Source organism: Peromyscus californicus, unplaced genomic scaffold (assembly GCF_007827085.1).
Source record: "Peromyscus californicus insignis strain IS unplaced genomic scaffold, ASM782708v3 Scaffold_11__1_contigs__length_118956290, whole genome shotgun sequence".
Taxonomy (NCBI): Eukaryota; Metazoa; Chordata; class Mammalia; order Rodentia; family Cricetidae; genus Peromyscus; species Peromyscus californicus.
In genome coordinates this window covers 50,332,689-50,357,449 of record NW_026294402.1, presented here as the reverse complement: position 1 = coordinate 50,357,449, position 24,761 = coordinate 50,332,689, and the positions used below count along the sequence as shown (strand labels likewise).

At 38.7% G+C, this 24,761-nt stretch overlaps 1 protein-coding gene across 4 annotated transcripts in view; it reads left to right on the top strand.

The window, feature by feature from the left end:
* The first annotated feature begins 971 nt into the window (after positions 1-971).
* Positions 972-24,761, top strand: part of Scaper (S-phase cyclin A associated protein in the ER) — a 379,070-nt gene continuing 355,280 nt past the window's right edge. The window contains exons 1-5 of one of the 4 annotated variants that reach the window (XM_052760973.1): positions 972-1,045; positions 16,137-16,199; positions 19,444-19,561; positions 20,522-20,592; positions 23,940-24,134. In XM_052760973.1, the coding sequence (XP_052616933.1) occupies positions 16,194-16,199; positions 19,444-19,561; positions 20,522-20,592; positions 23,940-24,134 (390 nt within the window). In that variant the 5' untranslated portion in view covers positions 972-1,045; positions 16,137-16,193. Of the gene's footprint in view, positions 1,046-9,818; positions 9,894-14,811; positions 14,843-16,136; positions 16,200-19,443; positions 19,562-20,521; positions 20,593-23,939; positions 24,135-24,761 lie in introns of those variants that run through there. The other 3 variants (XM_052760997.1, XM_052760990.1, XM_052760982.1) reach the window with 3 other exon arrangements.

The following is a 24,761-nucleotide window of genomic DNA, read 5'->3' as shown; positions in this document are numbered from 1 at the left end:
TTGCTCATGGGAATAAGATAAGATGATTAATAAGAGAAACAACACCCTGACCATCATTTATGTTGTACTATGACCCTTCTGTTCCCATTTGATGTTTATTATTCGTGTTTCCTCCCATATCAAGACCATTTTTTTCCCCCAAGGATATTTTTCTGAGGAAGATCTATTTTGTTCATCATTAACTCTAAGCAGTTAGTGTATCTAACATGGCAGGTGCTTCATAACTAGTTGTCAGACAAGTGAACGAATGGGTTTTCCAAGAAACCAAGAGAGAGGACCTAGAAGGAACCACTAATATAGTGTGCACCTGCTTCCACAGCTTTTCCACTCCTGAAAGTGAGGTAGACTTCAGTACCCATTGGTTTCCCACCTGCTGTGGGTAAGAAGGGTGAGGGAACTCAGAATCTCAGCGTCAGCTGGATGAAAAGTAGCCTGGAATACTCCCTTGGTACTGTGATGTGCACAATCTCTTTTCCATTTAGTTTAGAACTGTGATTTAAATATCAACACATATTCATCTTGTGCTTATGTCTTCGAAATAGCTTAAACATATCTGTTAGGTCTTTGTACTTGGCTCCTTGGATCCAAGTCTGGCACAGGACATCTGAAACAAGCCTTAAATTCAGGCTAAGCTCCACTTGGCTAAGCTCCAAGTGCTTTTGTAAGACACTATCATGCACAGATTTCTCAAGAGGACCTGCTAGGTCCTTCATATGTGGACTGTGGTGATAAGACAGGCAGGAGGGAAGGCTGAATCTGAGAAAGGGGCCCGTGTGGCCAAAATCCGAGGACTATCAGTGCAAGGAAAAAGAACAGCTTTGGGGAAGTAAGCACTGAGCAAACTCTTCACTTTTCCAAGGCGTGAGCCCGGATGCGCCTGCGCGAATAGCCCGGGACAGCCTAGGGGGCGGGGCTAGGCTTCGGCTGGCGTCACGTGGTGCGCAGGCCATCCGCCCCGCCCGGTTCTCGGCGGCCGCCCCGCCCCACCCCGCCCCTTTCCCGCCGGGACATTGGGAGCCGCCCCGAAGTGCGCAGGGCGGCCCGGGTAAGTGTCCGCGAGGGGCGCGCGTCTCCTCGACCCGGACGGGCCCAAGAGGGGCGCGGGCAGCCTGTGTTGCGGGGCTGAGGGGACAAGATGGCGGCGGAACACCCTTCCACCTCCTCAGGCACCTGGGCGTGGGACCGGGGAGGGGAGCCGTGGGGGTTGACCGAGGAGGCCCGGCCGGGGTGGGGAGGGTCCAGCCGGCCCTCAGCCCCACTGGGCTGTGAGGGTCTTGGGACCGTGAGCTCCGTCCGGGCCGGGAGCGAGCCCGGGGCAGGATTCTGTCTCTAGCAGGTAGTCCAGGCTTCTGGCATGTCCCTGCCGCGGGGTCCTCAGGAGCTGCTTGCCTGCATTTGGCAGTTGACCACTTCAGCATCTTTTCCGCCAGGGGTTGGCCACACTTCCATGAAACTTGATTCAGGTCTTAGCTCTCTCAGGGGAGCAGTGGGTGGAAGGATTTTTTTTTCTTTCCCATTTTACAAATGTTTAACGTTGGGGCTTCAGGTGCAAAAGCAAGGCCTCTCACCTGGGATCCTCCTGCCTCAGTGTCCTCACCCCAGGAATTTGTTAGCACCTCCCCTCTGCTCAGGTTTGCTCAAGGGAGCAGGTTAGAGTCAGTAGCTGACTGCAGAGAGCTTTGAACTTGTTAGAAAGCAGCCAGAAAATTGCTGGCCAAGCAGCACCTGCTGCTGTCAAGAGGCTCCCTCTGAAGAGGGCCTGTCAGCCCTAGGGCTGCTTCCTGCTGGTGGGGGACTGTATTTCTCAAGTGTGCCAAGTTATTGTTCACGAAATAGCAATTCACTACAATTATCTTTCCGAACACAATGATTCCTTATGTATGTACTACAATTTACAGATTTTTTTTTTCATCAGCATCGTATGGAGGAAAGAATGAGACAGGTGATGTGGACATTTATGAATAGGGAACCTGGGGCTCAAAGAGATTATGACTTACCCAGATCACTTGCTGGTGATGTGTTAGAATCCAGAGTTAAGGTTGATAAGCACAGCACTAACCCACCCTGGCCTATGTTGGTGCTTTGCATTGGTATTTTTTTTATGTTAACCATGACTTTCTGCAAAATGCTTGCAGATTGACTTAAGCACACTGAAATGACTTGAAAATGTCCACTGATACCTATCTTTAATAGAGTCATTTTTAAATGTCACTTGGGAAATGACGTTGGTGGGAGAAAGTGGGGTGTGGTGGCTTTGAAGGCCAGAGTCTCAATTGCACCTTGTCCTTCAGCTTCCCTCATTTGGATACCATCCACCTCATAAAATTGTTATCAGCAGAAAAGGATTGTTTCTGTAAAGAACCGCATAGCAAGCCATCAGCAAATGCTCCGTTCCTGCTCTTTTCCCCATTCCCTTGAGCTGCATTTGTAAAATTCTCCGAGTTAGTCTGCTGGGCTTCTGTAACAAAAGACCTTAAACTGAGAAGTGTATAGAGAACAGGGATTGATTTCTCACGGTTCCGGTTGGGGAAGTCCAAGATGAAGGTGCTAGCTGATTCTGTGTTTAGTGATGACCTACTTTCTGATTTTAGATGACACCTTCTATACCCCCACATGAGGAGGGACGGAGGTCTTTTTTTTAACCTCTCTTATAAGGGTATCAATCCTGTTTATGAAGACCCTTGCTCTTAATTATCTCCCCAAGTGTTTACCTATTACTGTTACCTCAGAAGTAGGATTTCAATATGAATTTTGAGGAGACACATGTAGCAGTATACGTCTGTAGCCACACTACTAGGGTGATGGTGGTTGTGGCAGAGACAGGTAGATTCCAGGGGCTTGATGACCAGCCAGGCTATCTGAGTAGAGAATTGCAGATTCAGTGAGAGACCTTGTCTCCAAAAAGCAAAAAACAAAAACAAAAACAGTGGACAGTGAACCTTTGGCCTTCGTGTTTGCCCATATGTGCACACATAAATAATAAGGTAGAGAGTGGCTGAATAAACATCTGACATTAACCTATGGCATCCACACACATTCATGCATACCCACACACATATACATACTTGTATACACAGTGTATGCTGTTATATGCTAGGTAATATAACAGTCTTCACTAATGGTACAATATCAATACTGTGGAATTATCATTTTTGAAACTGTCGACATAAAAATTACAAATGGCTGTGGATGGGAAAATGGCTCAGAGGATCAAGAGCACCAGTTGCTCTTTTAGAGGAAATGAACCAGGTTCAATTCCCAGCAATCACATGATGGTTCATCACCAGTTCTGGGGGATCTGACACCCTCTTCTGGTCTCCTCATGTACCGGACATGCAAATAGTACATAGACAAACACCTGTACACATAAAATAATAAAGTGAAAAATTGAAAATACTGCAAGTGGCTTGTTTAATAAAAATTAAGTCAATGTAATTCTTTTTGCATTTTTTTTTTCTTTTTGGGTGATGTAACTTTTTTACAAGCATTTTTGGCTAAGTCTTGCTGTTTAAGTTTTTTTTTTTTTTGTCAGCTTGATTAGTCATCTGGGAAGAGGGAATCTAAATTGAGAAAATTCCTCCATCACATTGGCCTGTAGACAGTTCTATGGGACATTTTCTTAATTGATGATAGATGAGAGAGAGCCCTGCCCACTGCTTATGGTGCCACCCTTAGACAGGTGGTCCCTGGTAGTTCAGAAAAGCTAGCTGAGACAGCCAGGAGAGGCAAGCCAGTAAGCAGCTTTCTTTGTACCCTCTGCTTCAGTTCCTGCATCCAGGCTGAATCCATCGTGACTTTCCTTCATGACAGACTGTAAACTTTAAGCTGAAATCCACCCACCCCAAGTTGCTTTTGGTTAGCTGTCTTATTACACGAAGAGAAAGCAAACTCATAGATTCAGACAGTGAAAAAATATCTGCAGTCCAGTGCTGGAGCTACCCTTAGTAAAAGAGTATTCCCTCTCTAACATACTAAGGATTTCATGAATGTTGCTAAGTAGTTCTCTCCCCCACCCCACTTTTTTTTTTTTTTTTAATCTACTGGCGTAGGTAGAAGCCAGAGGCCAAGCTCAGCTGCCATTCCTCAGGAGCTGGCCACTTTATTTTTTGAGACAGGACCTTTTGCTGGGACCTGGGCCTTGCTTTACTGGTTAGACAGGGTAGCTGGTCAGCAAGTCTTAGTAATCCTGTTTGTGCTTCCCTGATCCTGGTTTATAACTGTGGGTAACCATACTTGCATTTTTTTTCGGTGGGTACTGAGAGTTGAAATCAGTGACTCATGTTTGATGCTATTGCTTGTGTGGCAAACACTTCACTGGCTGAGATATCATTCCAGCACATTTCTGGTCTCATGAGACAGGTCTTTGTAGCTCAGACTGACCTTAAATTTAAATAGTGGGTTTCTTGTGTATTTTGAAAGCTTGCAAAAGTAGAGAATGAACTGCTATATATCAGTCTTTTTTTTAGCAATCTACACGATTGATATTTTTCCATAAAAGACACCCATGTCCCCATTTTATTTGTAAAAATTGTAGTATATGTTGGCCTACTTTTGAAGAAAGAGGTGGTGCTGCTGTTTTCAGTTGGCCAAGCCATATTGACAGAATACTTCTCGGTTGATTTATTCATGGCAGTATGTACTGAAGCAATTGAAAAACTCTTTAAACAATAAGGAATTATGAAGTTTCTGTATTACTTTTAAAGATATTCATTTTTGCTCTAATATACTTAGTTTGTACTTATCAAAAATGTGAAAAATTATTGATAGCTTTTGAATTTATCTATAACAGTGTTAAGTACCAAGCTCAGGAAAACATTTAGACTTTCTTTTTTTAAAGAAAGAATTATTTTTAATTCTTTGAAGTTTTTTATTTTTAATTCTTTGAAGTTTTTTTTAAAAACTACAACTTACTTTGATCATATTCATCACCTGTTCCTCCCCCTAATACCTCCCAGATCCACCCACCTCCTTATTACCCCCTCAATTTTGTATCCTCTTTAAAACTTTTTTAAGTTAAAGAGGATAAGAGATACTTTATTCTAGAACCAAATGTGACTGACAGTGTGTTTCTTTTTAATAACCCACTGACTCCAATTTGTGCTGCCTGTAACTCCTAGGTTTGGGGCCATCTACTGGAGTGGGGTTATACCCTTAAAGAAAACTGACTCTCCCAAAGCTCCTCAGTTAGGAGTGGGAGCCCATGACCCTCTTCCCACCCTGTGCTAGCATATTGACTGGCTTTGTGTTGTTCAGTTTGCATGCGGGCAACCACAGCTGCTGTGAGTGTGTGAGCTCAGGGATCCTGTCATGTCCAGATGATACAGTTTTGCCCCAGACCTTCCTGACCTCTAATCCCAGCTGAATACTAACCCATGGGTTTGCCTTACCAGACATAGCACACTAATAAAATCATATAATACGTGGTCTGTTGTATCTTGCTACTTCTGTTTGGCACATTTTAAAGAATCGTTTATACGACAGCATGTACTAGCGCTTCACTCCTTTTTATGAGTAGCTAACATTCTACTGTGTAGGCATCCCCCATTTTATTTACCTGTTGGACAATTCTTGGTCATTTGTATGTTTTTATTTGTAGTTGTTAGGGCAGTGCTGCTGTGGACATTCTTGTGTAAGTTTTGTGTGGTCTCGTGTGTTCATTTCCTGTGAGTGGCTGTAGGAGTGGAATTGCTGGGTTGTATGGTGACTCACTAAGGAATGGCCAGATGCTGTACTAGGTCAGCTGTACCAGTTTACATTCCCACTGCAGTGTGTGAGGAAGGTTCCATTTTCTCCATTTCCTCTGACATTCTAGTCCTGTCTTTTTGACTGTAGATAGCTGAGTGATGTGAAGTGATACCTCATTGTGGTTTTGATTTGTTTACCTAATGGCTAGTGATTTGAACATGTTTTCTTGTACTTGTTAGTCATTTAAATCTCTCTTTTGCAGAAATGAGGACATGGCCCTTTAACCTACATACTGCTACTGTTTTAATTTTTAATGTGTTCCACTCTTGTGCTGTCTTTGAATTCTTTTTTAAAGATTATATCATTGAAGGGATTGCTTCCCAGAAATTCTTGCAATCTTGAGATGCTGTATAGTGAAGCACATACCACCTACTCATGTTTATTAGTGTACACATTGCAGTAGTTTTCCTTTTGTTCAAAGAACTATCTTGAATTTTCCTAGAAGGAAGAAAATTTGAATTTTTTTTTGAGACAAGGTTTTGCTGTGTAGCCCAGGCTACCCTCTTTTTCAGAATTCTGCCTCAGCGTCATGACTTATTTCAGTTTGGAGGCAGAGGTAATAATCTATTAAGTGCCAAATGGAACAGCAGTGCTTGAGGCATGGTGGTGAGATTTGGAGTAAATCAGGATCTGGTAGAATTTAAGAGGTTATGATTCCATTCTGAGCCATTATTCTTATTCTATAATTTAAAAGTATATTTAAATTTAATAATTTCAGCCTTTGGTGTTTGTAATTGTCGTATAGTTATAATTCAGAAAATCAGGAAACTTCATGAACAGTCACTCATAATTTCTGTATTGTACAGTTATCAGGTTTTGAATAGTGGTTCTGGGCTGTCAGGTTCTTCACATAAAATTTCTTTATATTTGAAAATAAACCTACAGGGTAAATATTTCTACTCCCTTTGTCTAACTGTGAACTCTTAAAAAAGCAATTAGATAACTTTCCTAACACATGTAATGCGTACATGGCAGCCTTGGGAGTATGTATGAGTCTGACTGTAGAGATCACATTCTCCTCAGTGTGCCCTTTGGATGTCCGCTCTGTTTTCCAGTGGCTACCACATTCTTCATATTCTTCATATTATTTCTTATGGTCATAGGATTTGGTGTCTGCTTGCAAAGTGTGTGTCCTCTAAAGCTGTCTTTCTTGGGAAGGCTTGTAGAGTTCACAGCTTCACAGACTGGTTGGAATGACTGAAAGGAGGTATTTCTGCGTAACCAGTGAGCTGTACAGTGCTGCAGTCTTTCTTTCCTGCTGTAGGGGAGAGGTCTTCAGTTGTTGATACTGACCCTCAGGGTCTTGAAATGGGAGAGAAGTGGGAAAAAGAGGAAAACATTTATCATGTACTGGGTTTTCTGTAATATTTCAGAAATTATTTGGGCATCTCTGTGTCATCTGGTGGAAATTTCCACTCTAGTGCATTACCACTTAACTTTGTAAAGTAGATGTTATTTTATATTATGAAAGAAAATAAGTTACATAATTATGATTCTAGTGAACAGCTAAATTGGAAGTCGGTCCCACAGTATGTTCTTCCCCACTGTATGGGTTTATTCTAGAATATAAACTGTGAACCACTAATCCATATGTAAAGCATTTCTTTTTTTTTTTTTTTTCTGTGATTTCATTTTATGTGTATGGGTGTTTTGCTTGTATGTGTGCTATGCACCACATTCCTGCATTGCCTACAGAAGCCAGAAGAGGGCACTGGTTCCCTTGGAACTGGAGTTACAAATGGTTCTAAGTCTCTATATGCATGCTGGGAATTGAACCTGGGTCCTCTGGAAGAGGAAATAGTGCACTTAACTGCTGAGCCATCTCTCTAGCCCATTTGTAGAATATTTCTATCCTTCCAGGAAGTTCCTTCCTGCTCCTTCTCAATCCCTCCAACCAGCTCAACAGCCTCCTCCTCCTCCTCCTCCTCCTCCTCCTCCTCCTCCTCCTCCTCCTCCTCCTCCTCTTTTTCTTAGCTAAGATTACTTTTGCCTAATATGTAGCTTCATATAAACAGAATCATTGGATACTCGCTTGCCGTTTCTTTCTGTGGGTGTAATATCTGGTATTCCTCTGTTATGTGTATAAGTAGTTCATTCCATTCTGTGAGTAGCATTCTGTTACATGGATATACTACAATTTGATTATTCTTCTGTTGATGGATATTTGAATTGTTGCCAGTTTGGAGCTATTATGTGTAAAACGGTTTTGAACATTTTCTATAGATTTTTGTGTGAAAAATATTGTTATTTTTTTGGGAGGAACATAAATATTCAACCTTCATTTTATAGATGAGAACACTGCTACAAAGGTTAAATGACTTCTTTTAAAATGTTTCTCTTTAATATCATATATGCATATGATGTGTTATGATTAAATCCACTCTTCTTTCTTTTTACTCAAATTCTTCCCCTGTTCTTTCCCTCCCAACTACATGTGCTCTCTTTTTAAAGATACCCATGGAGTCCATTTAGTGCTGCCTGTTTGTACAGATGGGTGGCTCCATCTGCTGGAGCATGCGTAGTCTTTCAGGGTCTACATCACTGAAGAAAACTGACTTTTCCTTCCTTAGCAGCCACCGTTTGTCAGACAGCTCCTCAGACGGGGGTGGGACTTCATGAGCCCCTCCTGTTTTGATGCTGGGACTTTGGGTGGCTTGATTTTGTGCATTGATATGTGCTCCGAACTGCTGTGAGTTCATGTTCCCAACTACATTGCATGATTTCTTAATGTCCTATAGCTAGAGCCAGTGAGGAAAAGTATGAGTGTATGTGTGTATTTTATGTGTGTGTGTGTGTGTGTGTGTGTGTGTATATATATATATATATAATTAGTCTATGAGTTCTATCAGCTGGGATTTAAAAATGTAGGCTTCATGAATGGGGGGAATGGCTTTACAGGTAGAACGCTTGCTTAATATGTGTAAGGCCATAGGTCTGATCCCCAGCACTGCAAAAGAAAAAACAAACAAAAAACTGTGTATCTTCTTGATGATGACTTTTGAGCTGTGTTCAAAGAATTGGTAGCCTTTAAAAAGTTTTTTAATTACATTTGTGTGTATGTGTGTGTGTGTGTGTGTGTGTGTGTGTGTGTGTGTGTGTGTGTGTATGTGTGTATGTGTGTGTGTGTGCACACACGCACACTTCTTCAGTTGTCCTCACACATGCATGCATGGGCAGAGATCAGAGGATAAAGTTGTCAGAGTTGATTCTCTTCTTCTACCATATGGGTTCTAGGAATCCAGCTCTGTTCTTCAGACTTGGCAGCAAGTGCCAAGGGAATGATGCCAACCACAGTGGGTTGGGTTTTCCCACTTAATTCAGATAATCCTGCACAGATTTGTATGGAGTCCAAACCAGGGTATACAATCCCCAAATTGAGACTGTCTTCCTAGTGATTCTAGGTTGGGTCAAGTTGACAATTAAAGCTAACCATCACAGAATATTTAAGATCTAAACTCTTAGGTGTTTTCAAGTATTAGCATTAACCATAGTGTCTATGTTGTACAATAAGTTCTAGCATTTTTTCAGAATCCTCAAGAAACTTTGTGCCATTTAATTTGTATTTTCCTAGGTTACCCCCCCCCCCTCCAGTCTTCTAGTTCCTGGCTGTTACCATTCTGCACTCTGCTTCTGTGAGATCAATTACTTTATATTTCACAAATAAGTAAAATCATACAGTATTTATTTTTCCGTGCTTGGCTTTTTTCTTAGTATAATATGCTCCAGATTAATCTGTGTTGTTAAATATCACAAGATTTTCTTTTGAAAGGTTGAATACTATACCACAACCCCACAAAAACAGCACATTTTCTTTATGTAATCATCCATTGACAGACACTTGAGTTGATTATCTTGGATATTGTGAGTAATGCTGAAAAGAAGATGCAATATATTTAATATCATTTAATTTCTTTTAGATGCTTACTAGAAGTGATTGTTGGATCATATAGTAATTTTAAAAATATTTTAAGGAACCCATACTGTTTTCCATAAAGGCCGTACTAATTTACATTCCCTACAATGGTGTAAATAGCTTCTTTTTCTTCTAGCATCTTTGAGAAAGATACCACTTAATCCTGGAGTATGATTTTCTTGATGTGTTGTTTGGAGTCAGTAGTCGTAAGATTTCTTGCATCTGTATTCATCAGGTATGTTGGTTTGCAGTCTTCTTCCTTCATCTTTCCTTCCTCTTCATATGTTTGCTCTTGGAATCAGGATAATGTTGGTATCATGGACTGAGGTTGGAATGATTCTCTTCCAGATTTTTCAAATAGTTTGATAATTCATAGAAGTTTTCTTTAACAGTTTGGTGCAATTCAGCAGTAAAACCATCTGGTCCTGGGCTTTTCTTTGTTGGGAGGCTTTTTAATTCAATCTCATCACTCATTATTGATCTGTTCAGGTTTTCTGTGTTCTTATGATTCTGTTCAGGTAGGTTTTAAGTGTCTATAGATGTATGCACTCTTCTAGGCTTTCTAAGGTGTTCATACTAGTACCCAGTGATCTTTTGCATTTACCATGGGATCTGTTGTAATGTCATTTCTGTTTTGTGTTCTCTTTCTCTTTCTCTCTCTCTCTCTCTCTCTCTCTCTCTCTCTCTCTCTCTCTCTCTCTCTCTCTCTCTCTCTTCTTGATTAGTCTGGATCTAAAAGGTTCGTCAGTTTTACCTACAAAAACCCAAGTCTTGCTGGCACACTCCTGTACCCTAGCCCTTAGACAGTGGTGGTAGGTGGATCAGAAGTTCGAGGCCATCTGTGGCTACATAGATTTTCTAACCTGAAACTTTTAAATAAAAAAATTTATTAATTTTTGTTTTATGTTTGTAAGTGTTTGCCTGCAGGTATGCATCATGTGTGTGACTGCAGAGGCCAGAAGTGGGTGTCAGATACCCTAGAACTGGACTCACAGGGGACTGTGAGTGTCATGTGAGTTCTGGGAGCAAATCTGGGTCCTTTGCAAGATACTGCTCTTACCTGTAAGCCATGGCTCCAGACCCCTGAAATGTTTCTTAATTTAATTAGATCAAGCAGTTGTTTTTTTTTTTTTTTTTTTTGAATCTTGAGAATTTATGTATAGATCTGCCCTGTTTTTTTTTTTTTTTTTTTTTTTTGTCAACTTGACACAAATCTATACAGTTTTGGCTAGAGCAATAGTTTTCAACCTGTGGGTCATGACCACTTTGGCAAACCTCTGTCTCCAAAAATGTTTATATTGCAGTTCATAACAGTAGCAAAATTACAGTTATGAAGTAGCAATGAAACAGATTTTATGGTTGGGAGTCAATACAACATGAGGAACTATATTAACGGGTCTTAGAGGAACATTGGGCTAGAAGAACCACTGGGCTGGAGGAACCTCAACTAAGAAAATACTTGCATCACATTGGCTATAGGCAAGTCTGTGGGGGCATTTTCGTGATTAATGGTTGATGAGAAAGGGCCCAGCCTAATGGAAGGTGGTGCCACTAGGTGGTATAAGAAAGCAGGCTGAGCAAGCAAGCCATGGGAAGGAAGCCAGTAGGCAGCAATCCTTTATGGCTTCTGTTTCAGTTCCTGTTTCCAGGTTCCTGCCAAGTTTCTTAGTCTAATCAGACATTTTTCTCTTTCTTTTGAAACACTAGCTTGTAGATTCATTGATCTTATCTGTTTTTTAGACTTTTTTCATTGTTCTATTTAGATTTTTAGTTTCCTTTTTGATGTCTTTGAGTTTTGATCTTTTTCTAGACCCTTGGTTTGGGTAGTTAGATTATTTCTTTTTTCTTAAATAGGCATTCATTGTTTTAAAGTTTCCTTTTAGAACTGCTTTTACCGTGTTTATATGTGTTTACTGCTTTAGAGGCAGTGGGACCTGGGAGGATGGAGTCGATAAGTGAGGCAGACTAAAGTCTCATGCAATAGCTAACTTTATTCAGAGCTTCAGACGTTTTTTACTCTATGGGTTAAAAGAAGTCACATGATTAAAGTGTACAATCACAGGGGCAAGCCACATGTGGTGGGTGAGACACATATGGCAAAAACATATTTTTCCACAGAGGCATATCAATAAATATCAATAGCCAGTCGTAATGAATATTCTGAAGTAAATTCACTCCTATCTGCTACACCTGGGAGGGGCATGAAAAAACATTAAAAAAAACTGAGATCACAAGACTTCTGTCTTGTCTTCTTGGAGTTTTCTCAAAAGCGCTTAGAATTCTCCTCACATAAATCCATTCTTGGACTTTGTCCTGACACATGCTTTGCTATTTATATTTCCACTTTAGTTTATCCCAAGGTGTTTTATTATCTCTCCTTTGATTTCTTCTTTAACCTATAGATTTTTTGGGAATGTGTTGCTCAGTTTCCATATACTTGTGAATTTTTAAATTTTTTTTTTTTTTTTTTTTTTGGTTTTTTGAGACAGGGTTTCTCTGTGTAGCTTTGCGCCTTTTCCTGGAACTCACTTGGTAGCCCAGGCTGGCCTCGAACTCACAGAGATCCGCCTGGCTCTGCCTCCCGAGTGCTGGGATTAAAGGCGTGCGCCACCACCGCCCGGCTTAAATTTTTTTTCTCATCAGTGATTTCTATAATAGTGTCATACCATCTGTGGTCTGAAAATTAATACCACTTAAAATCTTGAATTTATTAACATTTGTTTTGTGGCTTATCATATAATCTACCCTAGAAAATGTTACATTTGTGATTAAAAAATAGTGTGTATTTTATTGTTGAGTGTAATATTCTAAATATGTTGGTTTAGTTCATTTGATCTGTAGTATTGTTCATGTTAACTTTTTTCTTAATGATTATATGTCCAGATCTATCCTTTCTTAAAAGTTGGGTATTGAAATCCCTAGTATTAGATCACTGTAATTTTGTCTTCAATTCTGTTAACATTTGCCTATCTATTTGTTACTCCAAGTTTGGGATATATTTACAATTGTTATATTTTCTTGAGAATTGACTTTTTATCAGATGATGACTTTTTTGTGGCAATTTTTGGCTTAAAATGTTTTGTGTCTGGTAAAATACCTCTGCTTTCTTTGGGATCTCATTTACATGGAATATCTATTTTAATCCTCTCGCTTTCAGCTTATTTTCTTCCTGAAGGTTAAAGTTGATTATGGCAATATGTTGTTTGATCATTTTAAAAAAATCTTTTGATTGGGGAATGTAATCCATTTGTAGTTAATGATAGATTGAAAGCCCTTACCACAATGATTATGTTCTGATTTGTAGTTTTTTCACTTTCAGTTTCTTTCTTGATATTTTCCTTTGTGATTTTATTAAAAAAATGATCACAGTTTTTGATTTTTTTGGTCTTTATTTATTGTGTATCTATTCTAAGTTTTTCTTTGTGGTTATCATAGGCATACACAAAGCATCTTATAAGTTATAGTCTGTTCTAAGATGCTAAAATTTTAACTTCAACTGGTTTACGCGTATAGTCTCAGCACTCAGGAAGCAGAGGCAGGGGAATTGCATATTAGAGGCTAGCCTTGGTAAAAAAGCAAGACCTCTTAAGAAAACAAAAATAGGGCCGGGCGGTGGTGGCGCACGCCTTTAATCCCAGCACTCGGGAGGCAGAGCCAGGCGGATCTCTGTGAGTTCGAGGCCAGCCTGGTCTCCAAAGCGAGTTCCAGGAAAGGCGCAAAGCTACACAGAGAAACCCTGTCTCGAAAAACCAAAAAAAAAAAAAAAAAAAAAAAAAAAAAAAAAGAAAACAAAAATATGCCTTTAATCTCAGATGTTGGGATGCAGAGGCAGGTGGATTGCTGTGATTTCTCGGCCAGCTTGGTCTATGGTAGCAAGTTCCAAGACAGCCAGGGCTACATAGACTCTGTCTCAACTCCCTCCCCACAAAAAAGAAAAACAAACAACAAAAAGGAAACAAAAGCACGTACCAGGCCAAAAAAAAAAAAAAAAAGCCCTCAAAAATAAAATTGCATTTTATGTTAATGGTGTCATAGATTACATCTTTCATATATTGTGTATCTTAATAAATTGTTGGAATTAGTAGTTTTTTTTATTTAGTTTCTTGAGACAATGTTTCCTCTATTGTCAAGATTGGTACCTGACTCCTGACCTCAAGTGATCCTCCTTTCTCAGTCTCCTGAGAATCTGAAATTACATGTGCCATTCACTCAGCTTCATTTATTTTTAGTGTTTGTATTTTAACTTTCTTGTTAGAGTTAAAGTTATTTTCTACCATCACTGTGGTGGTTTTATTTTTCATGTGGTTAGATCCCTTTAATTTCTTATAGGCTACTCTGGTGGTGATGAACTTCCACAGCCTTGCTTGTTTGGGAGGGTTGCAGTTTTAAATAGGGCTCACTGAGAAAGTCACATTTGGCAAAGACAGAGAGAGGCCCAAGTCTAAACTCGTGAGGCTCAAGTCTTAAGAAACATAAAGAGGCCCATGTGGCTTGAATGGAATGAATACTGGCAAGGAGTGGTGAAGGATAGGAGAAAATTTGGGATGAGGTAGCTGACTGTGAAGACTGTATTTCACTTGAGTGAGGTGGGGTGGAGCTGGAGGTTTGTGAGCATGGGCAATGTACGTAAAGAATACAGCGCTTTACCGATGCCTAAATCATGTACCATGTCATTCACCTACTTAAAACTCGTCTATAAAGTGTTCACAGAGCTGGGTGTCTATACCACAGTGGATTTGGGGACATTGTTACCACCCTGAGAGGTAGCCTGTTCTCCTTCATGGTTACTTCCATTTTCTCCCCATTCCTCTACCTTTTGACTCCATGGATTTAATTATTCTGGACAATTCATATAAATGAAATCATATAATATGTGATCTTTTATAACCTTTTTCACAAAGTATAATATTTTCAGAGTTCATCTGTGTTGAAATATGCAAACTTAATTTCTTTTTATGGCCAAATAATAATTGTATTGTTTGGTTATATCACGTTGTGTATAATCTTTAGCTGATGGTTATGTATGCTATTTTGATTATTAGTTAATAATGCTATTATGAGCATTTGTGGTTAAGTGTGTGTGTGTGTGTGTGTGTGTGTGCATATGTTTGCACTTGAGGTGCTGCTTTAAAACTATATTTCTTATAGTGCAGGTAACTGAGTCCAGTGTCTCAAGTATACTAGGCAAGTACTCTATCATTAGGCCACACCCCAGCCTAGAAGTTTATTTGAAAAGGAGCCTATTCACTTGACTGGGTCTAAATGACGAGGTTATTTGAATATTTGGCTTCATTTGCTACTTTCTTTTAGTCAGTGTTTCTTGTTACAGTGTTAGGTACACACAGAAACACACACGTAGTCTAGGTTCTCTACTTTGTGTTTCTTTTGAGTGAAAATTTGACTACATTAAGTAGGTTTCCTGAAAGGTAAGGTCTGTTCTATGTGGACACTTACATTAAAGGTGATTAAAATAAAATAGTCTCATAAAATTTCGGTTTATTGAAGTTCTTTTCTTAAAGATTTGTTTTTATTTTATGTTAATGAATTTGCCTGCATGTCTGTATATATACCATATGTGTCTGGTGTCCATAGAAGTCAGAAGAGGGTGTCAGAATCCCTGTATCTGAAATGATGAATGGTTGTAAGCCACCATGTGGGTGCTGGGTCCTGAACCTGGGTCCTCTGCAAGAGCAACAAATTTCTATAACCATTGAACCAGCTCTTCCACCTTCATTTTATGGAAATTCTTAAGGAGAGGTTACACATTATTTTCTGTGTTAAGCTGGGGCTTATTAGTGAGCCATATTAATAACATTATTTAAAATGAAATGGAACAAAGAAGGCAAGAGTGAATTTCTCACAGTAGGGATAAATGTTCATGGAAGCTTTCTTTCAGTTAAACATTATGAATCAGGTCAAGATAGGAAATTTGGGGCTAGATAGATGGCTCAGCAGTTAAGAACACTTGTTGCTCTTGCACAAGTCTGATTTCTAGTACCCACAAGGTAGCTCATAATCCTCTGTAATTCCAGTTCCAGGGGAGTCTGATGCCCTTTTCTGCTTTTATAGGCATATACACTTTGGACATGTGAATTCCATTACATGCAGGCAAACACACATTTACATTACATAAAAACAAACCTCCAACCAAGCATATAAAATGCATGTGCGTGTTTTGTGTAAAGAGTTATACTAAAAAGAAGCTTGATGCCTCTGGATTGTGATATACTATGGTAGTCCTGTAATTAGCATTGATTCCTTCCCATTTTGTTTTTATATTTTGGAGTATTGAGGTACTATTCAGTGTGGAGTATTTAAAGCCTGCTGTATGCTATGCATCCTAACAAAATAAAATACAGTTTTATTCATTTGTTGTATTTAATGTAATGAGGAACATAGGGAGTGAGATTTTATCTTTTAATGATTACATATGATTTTGTGATAACACTATGACTAAGGATATATATTTTAATTGCAGGAATTATAACCCATGGGATTGTATGGTAAATGATCTTGCCAAAGAAGAGACTTAAAAATGATGGTAAGTACAGCTATTTTTTTTAATCACATTTGTTTGTTTGTTTATCAGTGTCACATGTAGCATAGTGTGTGCATGGGGAGATGATCGAACAGGTTTCAGGAGCTGATTCTCTCCTTTCCTTTCACCCTCTGGGTCCTGGGGATCAAACTTGGGTTGCTGGACTTGGCAGCGAGTGCCTTTACCCACTGAGCTGTGTCCCTGACCACTGGATCAAGCTGCTTTAAAAACTGACTGTAGGTTTTCCGTGTTTGCTGTTTGCTTCTCTTTTTCCTGCTTCCTGCCGTCTAGTCTTCATCTGTAAACTTCAGTCTTAGTCACTGTTTCAGGCACTGCTGCTGCCTCCGTCTGACACTTGTGGAATGTGGGATAGGAAAACAGATGAGGACCAGCCTCTCTTGTTACAAGTAAATCCAAGCTAAGTTCCTGGGCTGCCTTATCCTGGATGGGCGCTGAGGTAGGGGACCTAAGCATGGAAGCAAGCAAATGTGCCTTCATTCCTGACACTTTGACAGCTCAGTGTCTCCAGGCACTTCTATATGCCTGAAACTACTCAAATGGAGGGCTTAGGAAGAGGGAATGTAGTCTTGCTCAAGTCCCTCCTTGGAAGATTTGAATATAGGAGCAAGTCTCAGAAGTATGTAAACTGTGGTGAACATTCTGAGTAATTGATTTCTTAGAGTCTATCGGGCAAGATTTAAATATAACTTAATGCTGATGTTTATTGCTTTTATTTGAAACATTAAGTATTTGAACAAGCCTGTGTAAAATCTCTATGTAGCACTAGGTGGCACACTATGACTTTGAGTCAAAAATTTGTTGAGATCTGTAAGAAAAGAACCTGAGTAAGAATGCTGTTGAAATAGAAATGTATCTCATACTCATTGATTGTATTACAAATTTAATATTTAATCATATTAGAATGATTAAAAGTATTATGATACTGACATGTTTATAAGAATTAAGTTATTAAAAAAATGATCAGATTTTGAGTTTTTACTGAAAGGAGCACATTCAGCATGTTACAGAAAGCATCCATAATATGAAATGAAAACTGTTCTGGGCACATACAAGATGAATAGTAATATTTTTACATGTTAAATGTTAGAATAAAGAATAAAGACAATCCTCAAGTTGGTGGCTTTTTCTCTATGTCTTTCTGCATTAAGTACAAAAGAACTAAGTTGGTAATAGTGGTGTTCATAGGAGAAAGGAGCATTCAATCCAAAGGTTCAGGTTTAGTATTACTGCAGACTTGGGACTGTGAGGTCATTTGTTTTGTTTCTGTTACTTTATGAGGACTTGAGTTAGATAGGATATAGGAGCAGTGAGTTTTATGTCATGATGTCTTTACCTGTAAGATTTTCTACAGGGGAACAAGGACATTATCTCAAAGAGCTAACAGTATGACATCAATTTAAACTTGTTCATTTGGCCTGGAATCCTTAGTGATGCTTTTGTTTAAAACTATGTTTAGGTAATCTTAAGTGATAGCGGTAAGTTCAGACAAATGGAGGAGGTTTTTTACATAATTGGAAAGCATGAGAGTAAACAGAGAAGAGTAAAAGCTTTAGTTAATTAGGTAGGTTCTTCTGGGAATTTCAGGGCAAGGCCAGAAGAGTGAAGGGATGTAAACACAGACATTAAGCAGAAGTCTAAAAGTTCTGGAGAGAAGATATGAATTAGTTTCTGATCAGAGTGTTCTAATAGGTGGGATCATTTTTTTCTAGTAGTTTAGATTTTTTAGTAGTAGTTCATTCATTTGTGTACTGAAACTTTATTTTTTGTCACTCATAGATTTAGCAGGCATGTTTGTTCTCTTTCCCCCATATAACAAATTTTCTGTCTATCAGATTCTTCCCATGAGCATAAAATATGACCTGTCTTTTAAAAATCTTGTTTTTCTTTTCTTGTTTTTAGGTAACACTCCAAGAGTTTTATTTTTATTTTTATTTTAGCTTTATGTCTTTTCTCTATTTTTAGTCTTATGTCTAGTCTCTCATTTGCCATTCTCTTTTGATTTTCCTTCCGTTGGGATTTTGATTGCTACTCCATGCACTAGTCTTGTTGATATGTAAGCTGTGGGGCTGGCATAGGTGCAGATTGGTGGTTCCGCTGCTTAATGTAGCTGTTCAAAATTTAGACTGTATTTGTTTTAGAAGTAATTTAAAAATTTTATTTTAGTTTTTTTTAAACCTTAAGACAGACTTGGTGTCTGATGAGCCACATTTGAAACCTCAGATTGGTTTGTGTGTTCATGATGTGTAGGCCAGAGTTGACAGTTGATGTCTCCCTCTCTCTCACCACATGGTCATGGTGCATGTGTGGGAATATGCGTGTTTGTGCATGTGTTGGGGTACGCATGTGTGTATGTGTGTGTGGAGACCAGAAGTCAGCACTGGGTGTCATGCTCTTGCTTTCCACCTTATATTTGAGATAGTATTTCTCACTGAACCTGGAGCTCACCTATTGGCCAGGAGCCCTTGGGAACTTCCTGTTTCTGCTTCCAGTGCTGGGTTTTAGCTTTTCTACCTGGATTCTGGTGGTTAGAACTGAGATCCTCATGTTTATAGATTTAGCTGCCATGTTTATTCCCTTTATCTCACATAACCAAAAATTTCTCCCTATAGGATTCTTCTCACAAGCTTAAAATATAATATGATCTGTCTTAAAAACTGTTGCAGCTTTTTCTTGGTGTCAGTAAGCACTTTATACATTAAGCCACCACCCAAGCCTTTCCCCTTTTATTTTTAAATCATTATGTATTCATTTGTGTGTGTGCATACACGTGTGCATGCAAGTGCCGTAGTGCTCATGTGTGGAGGTCAGAGGACAAGTTATGGGAGTCAGTTCTGTTCTTTTACTATGTGTCTTCACACTTGTCTTCACACTTGTTGGCCAGAGCCTTTACGACTGAGCCATCTATCTTATCTTTTGAGACAGAGTCTCTCACTGAACCTAGAACTTCCTATTTTGACTAAACTGACTGGCCTGTCTCTGCCTGTCCTGTACTGGGATTACAGTCGTGTTCCACATCACTTGGTTTTTACGTGGATCTTGGAGATCTGAACTCTTTTTCTCATGCTCATTCAACAATATCCACAGAGCCATCTCCCAAGCCACTCAAATTAGTTTTTAATTATTTGCTCTCTGAATAAGTATGAAGAATAATGACTTTGTTAAATATATGCAAAATGGCAATTGATATCTCATAGTCTCATAAATATTACTGTTTCGATATATCTAGGCTTCCTTCCAGCGCTCCAATAGTCATGACAAAGTGAGGAGAATTGTTGCTGAGGAGGGTCGTACAGCAAGAAACCTGATCGCTTGGAGTGTTCCACTAGAAAGCAAAGACGATGATGGTATGTATTTTAGAAGTTGGCTTTCCGCTTTGTAAATTGGGAGGACAGGTGAGTGTGCTGGAAGACTGGAGGCAGGAGGATTACTTGAGCTTAGGAGCTCAAGCCTAGCCTTGACAATATAACAAGGCCCTGTCTAAAGAAAATGAAACAAAGCAAAAATGTATAAGGTTATATTTAGTTTTGAAGAGTGAGTAGATTTAAAATCAGTGTACACAATTAGAACTTTTCACCAAATTGACATAGTAAATGAAATTGATTTTGTAAAAAATAGTTTAAAAAGTATTATTATTCATTTGCTATTTTAAAAAATAATGAAATTATTAAGCTATTATTCTGGTAGTTGAAATGCTGATTTACTAACTTCATAATTTCTTCTACATTTGTCAGTTAGCCTTCTAATATAAAGAAGAGCTCTTCGTTTTAATTTAAAACATATGTGTAATTATACATTTAAATTTGTGTAGATTCTTGACTTAGTATTAAATGGGGGCATAATATATGATTCTCTTTTGATGTTCATATTGTTGTAGATTTGACTAATGGGAGATTCTTGGTGGCATTCTTTGTTATTTCTTTGAGAGCAATCTTACATGATAGAATGTTTCAGATTAACTAAGAATGCACTTAGGCTGTGGGTAATATCTTATTAGTAGAATGCTTACATTTAAAAAAAAATTCCAGGGCTGAAGATTCCTCTCCAAGAAAGCCATTGAATAAAGCAGTCTTCAAGACTTCAGAATGTAGATTTAAAAATCAAACAAAACGAAAAACTTCATCAGTAGTTCACATTCATTGATGATGAATAAAATTGTACTGTTCTATGGTTTCTGGATGGAAATTAGGTACTAGAGATGCCTGAATGCATTGTGTCATTGTGTTGTATATTATAGATCACCTGTAGTTTAGTTGTATGTTATCTCTTTTCATTTATGTGTCTATTTCCTTTCTCATGCTTTGAAGGAAAACCTAAATGTCAAACTGGTGGAAAATCTAAGAGGACAATTCAAGGCACTCATAAAAGCACTAAACAGGTACAGCATATGCACCTTTCTCCTAATTTGCTTTAATTAATTTCCTGAGCATATTATTGGTTATATAAATTTAAGGACTTGAATATTGTATATCTTACTTACATAAAAATTTAGTGTAACATTTTTAAATTTGAAAGTATGGATTCTGAATTCACTATTTATCTAGTCCTAAGTACTTTATAAATAGATACTTTTTTGTTGTTTTCATAGTAACCCTTGGCTGTAGGACTTATTTTCTTCACTTAACAAAATGAAGTTATGAGCTGGGGAGATGACCCATTGGCTGTGCAAGCATGAGGACCTGTATTCAAATCCTCATCATCCACATTAAAAAAAAAAAAGCCAGATATGGCAATATGTACCTGTAACTCTACTTTGAGGGCCGGATACAGATGGATCCTAGGAGCTTACAGTGTGGCTAGCTAACCTACCTAGCCAAAACAGCATTCTTTCAGTTTACTGAAATGCCTTGACTTAAAAGGGATAAGGTGGATAGTAGTAGATGAAGGAAGACACCTTTGCTCCTGCTGTGGCCTCCCCTATGTGTACCTAGGTGTGAACACCTGCACGCTGTGTGTACCCTCCAACAGTATCACAAGAAAGTGAAGTTACTGTATGAAGAGAAACAGATGCTCAGAGAGCTGTATAACAGCCCAGTGAATGACAGCCAGCCGGCATTTCAGCCCGTACTGTCAGCTTTCAGTTTATAACCTTAACTTTTCTACCACCTGGTCCATATTGGGAATTTGTGATATATTCTTTCTGTAAGTAATGATACTGTTAGTTTGTAGAAGTCACAATTTAGTGACTTTAAAAGTTTCCAAATAGAGTCACTAAAGCTGTAGAGAATCCAGACCTACCCCTTATTTTAAAAATGTTCAGGATAATTATAGTTAGCTTTTTCATAGTTTTTTTCATTTTATACTTGTTATTCTTGATATTCTTAGATATATTATGTTTATATAAGCCAAAAACTTGATGTGAAGAAAATGGAGTTCAAATCATGCTATTATTGTAAGCTCATAAAGAGTGACTCTTATAGAAGCATCAATGACAAACTTTCTTTTTAGATGTTTTAAAAATATCTTTTATTCATAAGATAACTGTCTCCAGACAGAAAGAGAACAGAATTTTCTCTTTAGAAGTGAGTGGATTGGGAACACAGACTAAGTGGTCAAAGCATCTGGAAGATGAGTTTCAATGGATAAAGAGCCTGGATGCCATTTGTGGTGGGAATCATGTTCAGGGTCTGATTTGAAAACTTATGTGTTGTTTGAATCTTATATGGTCTTTCAATAAAAAGCCTAGAGCCAGATATCAGAGTGAAAGCTGAAAGATCAGAGAAGCAGAACAGCCAGCCACTAGTTCTTACCTCTACGAAATCCTCAGCCTAAAGAGAGAGAGTTCCTGTTTCCTCATGCTTTATATACCTTTCTCTGCCCTGCCATATTACTTCCTGGGATTAAAGGTGTGTGTGCTTCCCAAGCAAAGGCATGAGATCTTAAGTGTGGGATTAAAGGCGTGTGCCACCACTGCCTGACCTCTGTATCTAATCTAATGGCTGGCTCTGTCCTCTGATCCTCAGGCAAGTTTATTAGGGTGCACAATATATCACCACACTTAGGCCTGTATAGGACTGTAGAATACTAGAATGAAAAAGACACATCCTGTCAGAGGTTGAAAGGACACATCCTCCTGGGGTGGTGGCTGATGGTAGTGATGTCTGGAGGCTGTCTGCAGTGGGGACTGCTTTCAGGAGTAACCCTCTGATTGAAGACTCAGTCTGTCATACTCCCTGAGGGAAAGCTGTAGGCTCCAGTAGAAGACCCTGGGAAGGAGAACTATAATGGGCCAGATTGATGGCATCTAAAGGTGACTTGTAAGAAACTGAAAGACATAACTCAAAATAAGTTTGCCAAATAAAATATCAAAACATATGAAGAAAATGCCATAAAAACCATCAATACTTTATACAAATGAGAATTTCCTATTTACATAATGAAAAGTTAGGTACTATTCTAAAGAGAACTTTCAAATAAATGAGTTTAGATTCCTCACAAGAAATAATAACTCTACAGGAAATTTGGTAAATTATGAAATAAAACAATTAACTATTAATTTCAAATATTTATAGATGTGTCAGTGAGAATGTGAAAAACTACAATTAATAAATGGGATACTGGAAGGAGGATAGTGAAAGACCCTCCAAGCTGGAGGGTGCTCTGAGGGGATTTAGACTAAGAGAGAACCGAAGACGAGGAAGGTGTGAGGAGTCTACGGTGGAATCTCTAGTACACGTCTTCTGAGGCTTCCAAAAGTAGAAAATAAGTGAGCCTTGAAGGCTTTTTTCACTTGCTGACTTCTCAGGTGTGTTAGAACGTAAACTGGAGCTAAGCAGCATAAATAAAAATAGCTTTATACTTAGATCTATTTTACAGTCTTCAGAACAGCAGGGCAAAAGAAAGTCTTTAAACTTACCAAAAGTAACATCACATAGGATTACAGGTCACTAGCAGTCTTTGGAGCCACAAAAAGACAAAGGAGCAGTATTTAAGAGTTATAAGGTAAGCGAACCCACAGAACTCTTAAGCTCAGGTTCTGTGCTTTGTCAGATGATTATTCCATTACAGAAGTGAAATAAAATCAGTTTCAGATACACAAAGACTTAAGTGTTTATGTTGTTGTAGTCTGTCTTGTGCTTCTTTAACAAACTTCCACAAAATGGGTAACTTAAAAGCAATAGCCGTTTATCTGGTATATAGTTCTGAGTTCTGGAGGCTGAGAAATCCACGATCTTGGGCCCAGTCTGGTGAGAATCTTCTTGCTGTCTCAGCCTGGCAGAAAGTATCATGCCAGTATCGTGGGAATGGGTTTGTTATTCCATGAATAGTATCCTGTAAAAAACTGAGATAAGCTGGGTCGGCAGGATGACTGGGTAAAAGTGCTTACTAACAAGCCTGATGATTTGACGTTGATCTTGGGAACCCACACGATGGAAGGAGAAAACTCACTCCCACAAGTTGTCCTCAGCCCCCACACTTGCACTGTGGCATGTGTGCAGATGGGTGCATGCATGTGGACTCTTCTTCTCTCAGCAGCCTTTAACTGACATTGGCTCCTCAGCCATGGGTGGGGCTTCGGGACTCCCTTCCCTCTCCATGCTAGGATTGTTACTGGAAAAACTTACCTTGTGTTTAGGGCAGAAATTTATTTGATGGACTCAAGTGTGATAGAAGCTGAAAAGAATGTCTTAAATATTTGTGTTGAAAGGTGTGCTTTATAAAAAAAAAATCTAATTCCTAGAAGCCTTTTACTTACCTTTTTGAATGTTTGATTTATTTCATCAGAGTACTGCAGTAGACTGTAAAATAACATCCACAACTGGGGAGAAACATTTTGATAAAAGTCCCACAAAAGCAAGGCACCCCCGGAAAATTGACCTAAGAGCTCGCTACTGGGCATTTCTTTTTGACAACCTTCGCCGGGCAGTGGATGAAATCTATGTGACTTGTGAATCGGATCAGAGTGTGGTGGAATGTAAGGTAAGGTGTGCAAGGGTCATTCATCTAAAATCAGGTGCTTTAAGAGTTTTCCTACATCTGACTTGTTTACCTCACTTTTTTGAGTTTTAATTGTATACTTTTTACTTCATTACCTGTAATGATAATTGTTTTTTTTGACCTTTACACTAAGATTGACTGACATATGCTTGAAGCTTTCTTGATTTTTAAGATTTTTTAATTTAAGGTTTTGTTTATGTTATGTAATATGTATCCTCTCATATTCTGTGAAAGACTTAGTGGAAAACTGACTTAACTCATAGTCCTAGGAAGGAATCAGATGGTGTACACACACACACACACACACACACACACACACACACACACACACACACACACACAAACACAAATGTGTGCACACTTGAGAAAACATACAAACACACAAACAGAATTTCAAAAGTCATATCTGCATTTTCTTTGGCTACTGTAGGTGGTTATGGTGAGATTTTCATGTTATTTTTTGGTATCATGCTTCCTGCTTTAGTCAGAAATTGCTCCCTTTCTGCTGAGATAATTAACATGCTTCTAATTCATTCTGGTTAGAGAAAAGAGATTATTGTTATCATAAACAATCCTGGGTGGGATTGGGATGTCATTGTAAGGTATTTT